This window comes from Melospiza melodia, chromosome 18 (genome assembly GCF_035770615.1).
Source record: "Melospiza melodia melodia isolate bMelMel2 chromosome 18, bMelMel2.pri, whole genome shotgun sequence".
Classification (NCBI taxonomy): domain Eukaryota; kingdom Metazoa; phylum Chordata; class Aves; order Passeriformes; family Passerellidae; genus Melospiza; species Melospiza melodia.
The window spans coordinates 14,689,178-14,701,816 of NC_086211.1; the positions used below are offsets into that span (position 1 = coordinate 14,689,178).

At 47.5% G+C, this 12,639-nt stretch overlaps 1 protein-coding gene across 1 annotated transcript in view; it reads left to right on the plus strand.

Annotated features, from left to right (window-relative positions):
• RAB11FIP3 (RAB11 family interacting protein 3) overlaps positions 1-12,639 on the plus strand; it is an 89,126-nt gene that overhangs the window by 20,722 nt on the left and 55,765 nt on the right. Inside the window, 1 exon segment of the mRNA XM_063171268.1 lies at positions 3,684-3,777. Within this exon segment, the coding sequence (XP_063027338.1) occupies positions 3,684-3,777 (94 nt within the window).

The window sequence follows — 12,639 nt, forward strand, 5'->3', positions numbered from 1 at the left end:
TATATAATATATAATATATAATATATAATATATAATATATAATATATAATATATAATATATAATATATTATATATTATATATTATATATTGTATATTGTATATTATATATTGTATATTATATATTACATATTATATATTATATATTATTAATATAATATAATATAATATAATATAATATAATATAATATAATATAATATAATATAATATAATATAATATAATATAATATAATATAATATAATATAATATAATATAATATTATAATATAATATAAATTATATTATGATATATAATGAAAACTATTAAGATATAATATACATTATATAAATAGTTTTAATATTATAGAAATAGTTTTAATATTATATATTATATATTATATATTATATATTATATATTATATATTATATATTATATATTATAATATACATAATAATATATAATACATTATTAGTTTTAATATATAAATCTATCATCCATAATATAGAATAAATCTGTAATATATAACTAATATATAAAACAAATATATTATTATAAAATAATTATAAAATAAATATATATTTATAAATATATATTTATTTATATTTATATAAAAATAATGATTATAAAATAAACATATTTATATAAATATATACATATAAATGTAAAAATAAATATATAATGTATAATAAGATAATAATAGTCTTCTGAAACATGGAGTCAAGATTCTCATCTCTTCTCTCATCCTGGGGACCCTCAAACACCCCCACAACCCCAGCTCTGCTCCTGCTGCTGTGTCTGTGCTCAGCTCCAGGCAGCCTGGCTGCCTTCAAGCAGTTTAAAGCTCTCACTTTCCAGCAGGATTTAAGTCAGCTACTTAACCCACCTCATCCTCTTTCACTCTTTAATGCTCTGTGTTTCAGCCGCTTGAGCTCCAAGCAGGGTTTGTGAGCAGCCACAGACACACACAGGAAGCAAACCCTTTATTTGAAGTATTTTTGCTGGCCAGAAGCAGAATTGTGGCTTCTGTCTCGTGGGTTGAGATCGGTGTTCAGCTTGGTGGAGCGTTCCTGTTTGGTGCTGTGCCACAGGAGAGTGCTGGGAGCTGCTGTGCTCAGGATTCAGCTGAAACCTCAAATCTGGGAGCTCAGAGCTGCTCACTTTTACTGCAGGCACCTAAAGCAGTTTGAGCCTCAGTGCTGTGGTTTTCCCAGCTGCCCTGATGAGGTGCTGGGTTTAGCCCAGTCATCAAAATGAACAAATGAAGAAAACAATCCCAGGCTGCTCCCAGCCCTGCCCAGCCTGGCCTTGGGCACTGCCAGGGATCCAGGGGCAGCCACAGCTGCTCTGGGCACCCTGTGCCAGGGCCTGCCCACCCTGACAGGGAACAATTCCCAATTCCCAATATCCCATCCATCCCTGCCCTCTGGCACTGGGAGCCATTCCCTGTGTCCTGTCCCTCCATCCCTTGTCCCCAGTCCCTCTCCAGCTCTCCTGGAGCCCCTTCAGGCCCTGGCAGGGGCTCTGAGGTGTCCCTGGAGCTTCTCCTCTCCAGGGGAGCACCCCCAGCTCTGCCAGCCTGGCTCCAGAGCAGAGGGGCTCCAGCTCGATTGCTGGGTGATGCTTGGTGAGGGGAGCAGTCCAGGCACAGGAAATATTCTTGTTTTCTGTCTGCGAGTTCTTTGGAGTGTCAGCAGCCACTCACCTCAGCCTGGGGTGGTTTCTCAACTGGTAACGGTGATTTTAAGCCTGGCCAGCAAATCCAGGCAGGTTTGGATCAGCACATACTGATCCAGCCTCTTCACTGTGTGCCTTTTGTTGTTTGCATCCATGATGTCGGGGTTGGGGAGGTTTCAGAACCATTTCCCCTCATTTCCCCCTGCCCACAGCCCAATTTAAATTCCTTTTTATTGTTTCTCTTTTGCATAGAGCAGACACCTCCCTGTGTGTCCTGCTGAGCTCTGGGTGGGTGAGGTGCCCTCCTGTGCCATTGGCACCAGGGTTTGAAGCCCTCTGTGGTCCTGAGGAGCTGAAAACCACAGAAACTGTAATTTAGAGTGTGTCATGCTAATCCCTTATAGGCTAATCAAGTCTGATTAAATGTCACTTGCCCTTCTGTTATCTCTGTACACAGATAACAAATTAAGTGACAGCTTCATCCAGGCAGCTGCCAGATGCATTAACTGGAGCTGACACATTCCTACGAGTTGTTTTTATTAGTCTCAAATACCTTTGTTTAACATACAAGAAACCTGACTCAGCCAAGATGATGAGTGCCATGTGAGTTTAGGAGGTCCGTCTGCCAAAAAAGAGTGCTCTAGAAAACTGGAGAAGGTGTTTGTGTTGTCTTCTCCTGTTCACTGATTCTCAGGTGAGCTTGGAAAGAGCTCTGAGATCATTGAGCCCCGAGGCTGCCAGAGCTCCAGGAGAGCTTGGACAATGATCTCAGGGATGCCCAGGGTGGGATTGTTGGGGGTCTGTGCAGGGCTTGGACTGAATGATCCCTGTGGAACCCTTCCCACTCAGAATATTCTGATTCCATGTTTTATGGTCTCAGCCCTGTGGGTTCCTCCATGCCAGCAGAATTTTAGCTGTTCCTGTGGGAATGTGGGATGACCAAAGCACGTGGAGCCGTGGGTGAGCAGCTCTGAGTGTGCTGTAGATGTGATTTTCCTATAGAAACACATAGCTGGCTTCCAGAAAACCTGAAAGAGCTCAAACCACTCCCCAGTGGTGCTGCAGGGTGAGCAGGGCAGCTCTGAGCTCCATGGGCTGAGTCTCTGTGAGACCTGTGTGAAAGGAGAGCTTTGGTGATTCACCAGCTCCTTCCCCAGGAACAAACTGAAACCCCAAACTGAAACTGCACAGGTGCAGCCCTGGAGACTCCCTCCTGTGCATGAGGAAGAGGAGGAGGAGGAAGATGTGTGTGGCAGGTTAGGGCAGGTCTGCAGTATGGAGCTCACCTCTCTCACCTCACCAGCTCCCTCCTGGGATTGTTCCTCAGCTGCAAAAATAGACCTCAAAAGCTCTTAAAATGATGGATAAATGTCTGGTTGAGCTTGAGAAGCATCTGGTGTAAAGGATTTTCTGCTCATGGCAGAAGGAAGGAACCAAATGCACCTTTTGGAGACCCTTTGGGCCCTGTGGTTCTGCCCTGTTCCCATTCTCTTTGAACAGCCCAGAGCATCCTCAGAGTGCCCCTTGCTGCAGCACCCCCATCCCAACCCTGGCTTGATGTGATTCCCCTCCCCCCCAGGCATTGTCTAATTGGGAAAATGTTTCAATTATACGGCCTAAATTTGTAACATGGAGCAGTTCATTATCACCAAATCCCCTTAATTGGGCCCTCCTACCAGGCAGCCTATTACAGAGTTTCCCAATTAAGACAGGACCTCTTTAAAACCCATAAAAATAAACAAATCCCTGGCAAAGCAGGTCCATGTTACAGGAGACACTGCCTGAAATGCAGCTTCAAGGCTAAACAATACTTTCAACACCAACCAAGTCCTAATTAACCCCTTTGTTCTGATTACTTATGTTCCCTTCAAGGAGAACAGACCCAGTTTGGGGACAGCTCAAGAAATTCACTGTTATTTTCTCAAATCTTTCTGATAAAGAGAAAAAAGTTGGTTGCAAGGTGTTTCTGTGCTGGAAGCTGCTGTTTCCTGCAAGGATTCCATAGGTAACTCTGCTTTTTTTGGTTGCAGGTGAAGGACCTAACAAAATACCTGGATCCCAGTGGGTTGGGAGTTATCAGCTTTGAAGATTTCCATCGGGGCATCAGAGCCATCAGAAATGGAGGTGAGTTTCCTGCTGTGCTCTGAGTGAGGATGGGAACTGGTCAAATTTAACACCATGGATGAGCTGAGAAGATTGTTCGAAGAGAGGGAAAAGCTTGGGGAAAACCATCTGGGTTTGGTTTTCTGAGTTCCTGCTCTGTGCTGGGTGGAGGGGAAGGTGGAGAGGTTGGGGGCATTAAATAGGGGTTGAAAAATGTGGTACAGCAGTTGTGGTGGTGGTTCCATGTTTTGTTGTTAATCAGGAAAGTTCCTTCCTACAAAGAAACATCACTGGGAAATAATTTCCTTCTGGTTTGGTGTCTCTCACCTGTGTTTTTGGGGGTTCTTGCTGTGGTGGAGTGGCTACCAATGCTGCTGGCTGTGACATCTTCCAACACTGGCACTGAGCATGGAATGGTTTGGGTTGGAAGGGCCTTAACACTCAACTCACACCATCCATGGGCAGGGCACCTTCCACTGGAATGGGAATTACCTGCATTTACCAATTTATTGATGAATTTACCAATGCATTTATGACCTTCACTCCAACATGCTCAGATGGTTTTTAGCAAGCAGCACATGAAACCAGATCTTTGAACTCCCTGGCTGGGGTCAGGATGATCTTCCAACAGGCCAGTGCCAATCCACACCTGGCTCCTGAGGGATTCCTGGTGGTGCTTCCAGAGCAGCAGCTTGGTGAAGTGTGAAGTATCTTTCTGGCTGGTTGCCATTTGAACCCCTTTGCTGCAGAAAAGGTTTTTTTTTTTTTTTTACAGTTGTTTTTTCAGTTTGGGATTTCTCTCAGAGTGTCAGAGGGTCATTTTGGGCCAGGCAGGGTGTGAGAAATCTGGGGATCTCCTTTCTGAGCAGCTGGAGTTCTGAATGTGCAAATGTGAATTATCATCCTTGCACAATAGTCAGCTCTGCTCAGAGATGCTTATCTGGGATTCCAGCCCTGCCCATGGAGTGTGCTGCAAGGGTGGCAAAGAACCATCCTTCCTATAAAAACTGTGCTGTTCCAGGAGTAAAAACCCCTCAAAGCAAAGGTTGCTCCTGTTCTTCTGTCAGTTTTCTATCCTTCCTCCTTCTCCCCAGTTCCACTCTCACTTTATTTATTAATTTATTTACTGCAAGAGTGGGCAGGCCCTGGCACAGGGTGCCCAGAGCATGATTTGGGTTGGATGTCCCTGGATCCCTGGCAGTGCCCAAGGCCAGGCTGGACAGGGATTGGAGCAGCCAGGGGCAGTGGAAGGTGTTGGAGTTGGAATGGGATTCAAAAATTACCCAAAATGGAGTAAGGGGTGCCCAAATGCTACAAAAATGCAGCTGCAGAAAAGGTGATTGTGGGATTTGGACTCTCCAGACTTTGGGCTCTCTTACTTATAACCCTGGAAGCACAGAATATCCTGAGCTGGGAAGGACTGAGGGGAGCACCCAGTCCCACTCCTGCCCTGCTCAGAGCCCCCAACAATCCCACCCTGTGCATCCCTGGCAGTGCTGTCCAAACCCTTGGAGCTTTGAGCTCCCTTCCCACCCAAACCCCTCCAGGATGATTTGAGCTCAGGGCTGCAGTGTTTTATGGCAGCTCCCAAGTTTCCTGAGCAATTCCCAGCTGCCAGGAAGCAGGAGGAGCTGCAGCACACTATTAATTTGTAATAAATTGCCATTGGAGTAGAGCATTTGTGAAAGGCCAGGCTCGTGTTTCTCCTCAATAATTCATCACTTTGGTGTTGTGTTCTATTAATTGAATGGGAAAAGCAGATCCAGGCAAAGCTTTTAGGGGCTCTATTTATTAAATTTGAAAGAGATTGATATGTGTTTATTACAGTGGTTAGGAAGGGCTGAGCTCTCTAACAACACATGGCATTAAATGGTTATAAAAGAAGCCCAGGGCAGGGAGCAGAGCAGGTTCTTTTTTACACAACTGAGCATTGCTCACATTGAAGGCACCTGAAGGATTTGCTGCTGTTTTTTAGACAGTCAATATTGATCATCCCTTTGTAACCAAAGCAGAGGTCATGCTGCTGCTGGGTGTGCCTTTTAACAAGGTTTGTTAATTAGCTGGGCCTATTTTTGGTCAGGGAATGCTCTGCTGGATTTCTCGGTGCTCTGAAATTCTTGGGTCAGTTATAGAAGAGAGAGCTGGTGTCAGCTTGGACCTTTTGGTGAAGTCCTCATCTTTTGGTGTCTGTGTTAATGCAGGGTTTATTTTTGAGGATGTCCCACTCTTCTCTGCCTCTCTTCTGTCTGGGAGGAGATTTCCTGGGATTTGCTTGGAGTCTGACAAACCGAAGGTGCAGTTACAAACCCAGCCAAATTTCCTCTGTCAGCTGCATTTCTCACAACTGCTTCATGTCCACTTGGCCTTTCCATGCAGGATGCTGAGCTGTCTGTCTGTCCCTGTGCCAGGGCATGTCCCACTGCCCTCCAGCCTGGAGCAGGAGCCACTGAAGCCCTCACACAAAGCCCCAGGGCCACCTCTGCACTGCCCCGGGCCAGCTCTGTGTCTGTCTGGCCAGGTGATGCTGACTGAGAGGGACAGAGCAGAGGAATTGGGATTTGAGGCTTTAAGGAGAGGTTTTAGCCACTCCTGGCTGCCTTCTGCCCTCCCACAGTGAGGGCTGGATGAGAAAGCCTGGTTCACATGGATGTGGATTTTTGTAGGTTCTCATGGATGTAGATTTTTTAGGTTCTCATGAGTGTAGATTTTTTGTAGATTCTCATGGATGCAGGTTCTCATGGATGTAGATTTTTTAGGTTCTCATGGGTGTAGTTTTTTGTAGGTTTTTATGGATGTAGTTTTCTGTAGGTTCTCGTGGGTGTAGTTTTTTTGTAGGTTCTAATGGGTGTAGTTTTTGCAGGTTCTCATGGATGTAGATTTTTGTAGGTTCTCTTGAGTGTAGATTTTGTAGGTTCTCATAGATGTAGATTTTTTAGGTTCTCATGGGTGTAGTTTTTTGTAGGTTTTTATGGATGTAATTTTTGGTAGGTTCTCATGGATATAGATTTTGTAGGTTCTCTTGAGTGTAGATTTTTTAGGTTCTTGTGGGTGTAGTTTTTTGTAGGTTCTAATGGGTGTAGTTTTTGCAGGTTCTCATGGATGTAGATTTTGTAGGTTCTCTTGAGTGTAGATTTTGTAGGTTCTCATAGATGTAGTTTTTTTGTAGGTGCTCATGGATGTAGATTTTGTAGGTTCTCATAGATGTAGTTTTTTTGTAGGTGTTCATGGATGTAGATTTTGGTAGGTTCTCATAGATGTAGTTTTTGGTAGGTTCTCATGAGTGTAGTTTTTGTAGGTTCTCATGGATGTAGGGGTTTTTTTATGCCTGCAGTGTGGATGGCCAGGGAGTGCTTCCAGAGTAATTTACTAGTAAATTTCCCAGTAAATTTGGGTAAATCACCCAAATACCAGTAAATCCAGAGGCTCTCCCTGCTCTGGGAGGTGCTGAGCTCTGTTCTCAGCCCTGGGGCTGTGGGGCAGGCTCAGCTCCCCATGGTCCCTGTTCCTGCTCGTGGCTGCTGAGTCCCCTTGTCCTTCCCTGCTGATTATTTATGTTCCCTTCAAGGAGAACAGACACAGTTTGGGGGGCAGCTCAAGAAATTCCCTGTTATTTTTTCAATAAAGAGGAAAAAGTTGGTTGCAAGGTGTTTCTGTGCTGGAAGCTGCTGTTTCCTGCAAGGATTCCATAGGTAACTCTGCTTTTTTTTGGTTGCAGGGAAAGGACTTAGATAGCCTTACAAAAAAGACTAAGCCATATAATAGGCCAAGAAACACAGTGTATTGTAATTAAGAAATAGTTGGCTTCTGATTGTGATGGTGTGAATTATAACATCTGTGTTGTCTCAGCCTTCTCATGAGACTAAAAATGGAATAAAAGTTTTAAAATGCCTCTCAGAATTTTAATTTTTTAAACTAAAATTTTAAAAATTAAAATTTTTAAAATTTAAAAAATAAAATTTAAAAAACAAAATTTATTTTTTAATTAAAATGTTTAAACATTTTTTTTTAAATGGAATAAAAATTTTTAAAATGCCTCTCAGAATTTTTAAAATTTTTAAAATGCCCCGTCTCTGCGTCAGGGGAAGGCTTAGTGTGACTGAGTCCCCTTGTCCTTCCCTGCTACTCAGGGAGTGGCTTGCCTGCTTTTCCAATCTATGCTATTATAAGCAGAAGAAATTTTTTTCTTAATTATAATACATTATAAGCATTTCTTGGTCTGGGTTTGGCTTGGTACACTATACTGTAAATGTCTTTAAGCTAATCATTTAAAATTGCTTACTACAATGTATCTTTTATAGTTCTGTTTCTCTAAAGTATCTAGTTTTATTTGTAAGGTTATTTTTTGAAACTTGTTTCTAGTTCTATTTCTCTCTTAATAATGCCTGTCTTATTCTATGGCATTTCTAGGATAGTATTTTTTATTTCAGGGTTTGTATACAGATGTATGCTATGTGAGCCTTCTGTCAGGCTTTGAGAATTCTCTACAAATTAATTTCCCTCATTTCCTTTTTTTCCTTGAATGGAAAAAAAAATATTTCCCACAACCATCAGTGAGATGGAAGGGAAAAGAAACAGAGGGAGCCAGAGTGAGTCCCTGCATCATCAGAGTAAGGAGGTCCAGCTCCTGGAGGATCTCCTCAGGGAGAAACAGGAACCAGGGATCACATCCCAGCCCCTTGGAAAGCTCAGCCTAGCAGGAAGGAAGGAGCCTGTTTGTGGGCAAGGAGCAGCCCTGGGATGGGGCAGTGACATCCCAGGGGGCTGGAATCACAAACTGAGGTGCCTGGAGCAAGGAGCAGCCCTGGGATTGGGACAGTGACATTCCAGGGGGCTGGAATCACAAACTGAGGTGCCTGGAGCAAGGAGCAGCCCTGGGATGGGGCAGTGAGCTCCCAGGGGGCTGGAATCACAAACTGAGGTGCCTGGAGCAAGGAGCAGCTCTGGGATTGGGACAGTGACATTCCAGGGGGCTGGAATCACAAACTGAGGTGCCTGGAGCAAGGAGCAGCTCTGGGATGGGACAGTGAGGTTCCAGGGACTGGAATCACAAGCTGAGGAGCTGCCCTGGGATGGGACAGTGACATTCCAGGGGGCTGGAATCATAAATTGAGGTGCCTGGAACAAGGAGCAGCCCTGGGATGGGACAGTGAGCTCCCAGGGGCTGGAATCACAAACTGAGGTGCCTGGAACAAGGAGCAGCCCTGGGATGGGGCAGTGAGGTTCCAGGGGCTGGAATCACAAGCTGAGGAGCTGCCCTGGGATGGGCAGTGAGGTTCCAGAGGCTGGCATCACAAATTGAGGTGCCTGGAGCAAGGAGCAGCCCTGGGATTGGGACAGTGACATTCCAGGGGGGCTGGAATCCCAAATTGAGGTATCTGGAGCAAGGAGCAGCCCTGGGATGGGACAGTGAGCTCCCAGGGGCTGGAATCACAAACTGAGGTGCCTGGAGCAAGGAGCAGCTCTGGGATGTGGCAGTGAAGTTCCAGGGGCTGGAATCACAAATTGAGGTGCCTGGAGCAAGGAGCAGCCCTGGGATGGGACAGTGAAGTTCCAGGGACTGGAATCACAAGCTGAGGAGCTGCCCTGGGATGGGACAGTGACATTCCAGGGGGCTGGAATCATAAATTGAGGTGCCTGGAGCAAGGAGCAGCCCTGGGATGGGGCAGTGAAGTTCCAGGGGCTGGAATCACAAACTGAGGAGCTGCCCTGGGATGGGCAGTGAGGTTCCAGGGGCTAGAATCACAAACTGAGGTGCCTGGAGCAAGGAGCAGCTCTGCCCCTCTGGTCCTGGCTGCAGGAGCAGCTGGAGGAGGAGTTGTGGTGGCAAACAGGATCAGGCTTAGCTGGGCCAGGCACACAGCCAGGCCTGTGCTCACCCACAGAGCCCTTCCCTTGTCCAGGTACTGAAACCCTCAAAGCTTCAGACACCTGGTGTTTCTGCAGAGGCCTCTCTGAACATCTCTGTGCTCACACGGCAGCTCAGAAGGGTGAGGAGCAAGTTGTGTCATGCTCACGCATCCTAGGAGCTAAAACATCTGGAACATCTGCCTTGCAGGGAAGGGGCTGTGGGAGGTGCACACAGGGCACTGCTGGAGGTGGCACCTTTAGGGACCCCTGTGCCAGGCACAGGGAAAGGGAAAGGCAGGGAAAGGGGCACTCCTGCAGCTGCCAGCCTCACCCAGCCCTTCTGCCTTGGCTTCTGATCCCTGAACAAAGGGGCCCCTGTGCACTGAGAACAGACAGGGCATCCACGGAGGGATGGATGTGTCCAGGAGCTCAGGGAGGGCCCCAGGATGGAAATAATCACAGCTCTTTTTAAAATTATTGTTTATTTTCTAAATGCTTCAACTAAAAGCCCGTTGGATTTGGGGAGATGGAAAATCCAGCTCAAGAGCCAACACCCAAACCTGGAAACTCTAAGAGAGCTCCTGTTTGCAAGGATAGAGACCTGGGAGACGCCTGGCAGTGCCAGCTTTGGAGGAGCTGGGTCACAAATCCACTGTGCCAAGGGAAAGATGCTCCAGGGGCTGAGTAAGAGGAGCAGGAGGAGCACCTTCAGCTCCCCAGAGGCACTTCCAGAGGCTGGCTGGAGGGAAAATCCTGGAGCTGGGAAGCTGGAGCAGGCATGGCAGGATGCTGAGGAGCAAATCCAGGGCTGGGGGTCAGGCTGTGGCTCTGCCTGGGTGGGAACACCACCCTGTTCCTAACTGGAACTGCAGAGCCTTTGTGGGGCTGCAGCTCTTCAGTCCCCATCCCAGGAGCATCCCTGGGAGGATCTCAGGGGCATTCCCAGAGTTTCTGCTCTCCAATCTTGGAGCATCCATGGGAGGATCTCAGGGGGTGTTCCCAGAGTTTCTGCTCTCTGATCCTGGAGCATCCCTGGGAGGATCTCAGGGGCATTCCCAGAGTTTCTGCTCTGTGATCTTGGAGCATCCCTGGAAGGATCTCAGGGGGTGTTCCCAGGGTTTCTGCTCTGTGATCTTGGAGCATCCCTGGGCGGATCTCGGGGGCATTTCCAGGGTTTCTGCTCTCCAATCTTGGAGCATCCATGGGAGGATCTCAGGGGGTGTTCCCAGAGTTTCTGCTCTCCAATCTTGGAGCATCCCTGGAAGGATCTCAGGGGGTGTTCCCAGAGTTTCTGCTCTCTGATCCTGGAGCATCCCTGGGAGGATCTCAGGGGCAATTCCAGAGTTTCTGCTCTGTGATCCTGGAGCATCCCTGGGAGGATCTCAGGGGGCATTTCCAGGGTTTCTGCTCTCCAATATTGGGAGCATCCATGGGAGGATCTCAGGGGGCATTTCCAGGGTTTCTGCTCTGTGATCCTGGAGTATCCCTGGGCGGATCTCAGGGGCATTCCCAGAGTTTCTGCTCTCCAATCTTGGAGCATCCCTGGAAGGATCTCAGGAGGTGTTCCCAGGGTTTCTGCTCTCCAATCTTGGAGCATCCATGGGAGGATCTCAGGGGGTGTTCCCAGAGTTTCTGCTCTGTGATCCTGGAGCATCCCTGGGAAGATCTCAGGGGCATTCCCAGAGTTTCTGCTCTGTGATCTTGGAGCATCCCTGGGCGGATCTCGGGGGCATTTCCAGGGTTTCTGCTCTCTGATCCTGGAGCATCCATGGGAGGGTCTCAGGGGCATTCCCAGATTTTCTGCTCTGTGATCCTGGAGCATCCCTGGGAGGATCTCAAGGGCATTCCCAGAGTTTCTGCTCTGTGATCTTGGAGCATCCCTGGGAGGATCTGGGGGTGTTCCCTGCTCCCCAAACCTTGGGAGGATCCCTGGGAGGATCTCAGGGGGCATTCCCAGGGTTTCTGCAGCCCTGTCCAGAAAGGTTGGTGAGCTCCTGGCAGCTGAGTGTCAGCTGGGAATTTCCTGAGAGGAAAGGCCACATGCAGCCCTTCTCTGAATAAAGGATGTGAGTGTTGTACCTTGTGGGAAAAACAGTAAAGGTAAGAAGAGGCAGAACCCAATCCATCAATCTTTAGGCATTTTTCAAATAACACACAGATGAAACTGAAAGGAAATCCCCCTGTTTTAATTAGAAGCCCTGAGCTTCTCACCTTTACTATTGTTCCCACAATACCTTAAAGGCTTAGAGCCAGGAGGGAGCTGCACATCAGCTCCCAAACCCAGATCCACAGAGCCTTCCCACGTGCATGCTGTGTGCCACATTCCCTGCTCCCACTGCCCTGGCTGTGCCTCGGGCTGTGACAGTGCTCAGATGTCACCTCCGAGCCCAGTGTGCCCAGAAGCCTCTCAGAGGCACTGCAGGCAGCACGTGGTGGCACAGGCTGGCTGCCCTGGTGACCTGGATCCTGCTGGCTCCTGGGAGCATTCCAGGCTGTGGGATACCCAGTAAGGGAACCCCTGTTTGCTTTGTGTGGAGGTTTTTCCCCCCTCTGTAGGATCTGCATTGCAGATGGGTTTTGCTACGCAAAAGGAAAGCTTTCCTTGCCCAGGGATAATTGCAGAAGCCCAAGCTTGCATTCCCCTCCACTCCCCATCCTGCAGTTATTTCTGTCTGTGGCCATCCTCAGCACCCTCTGCCCCTCCTGGCTGCTGCAGGTGCAGTGGGTTTGCAACAGGGGGTGCCCAGGCCCAGGTGAATATTGCAGCTTTTGCCTTTGAGGAGGAAAGCCTTGCCCAGGGCTCAGCAGATGGAAGCAGAGCCCGTGTGCCCGTTTGACTAAACTCAGGGAGTAGCTGGCACCGCTCTGAGCACTTCCTACGTTCCCCTGGGATCTGCTGATCCCTGGATTCGTGCAGCACTGCTGCAGTGGAGACCTCCCTGCTGCTCCTGCTGCTCCTAACCCTGGCTGAAGCAGCATCCACAGGGACACAGCTCCTTGGATGGCTGAAGGTAGGACAGATGCCTCTTTGTGTAC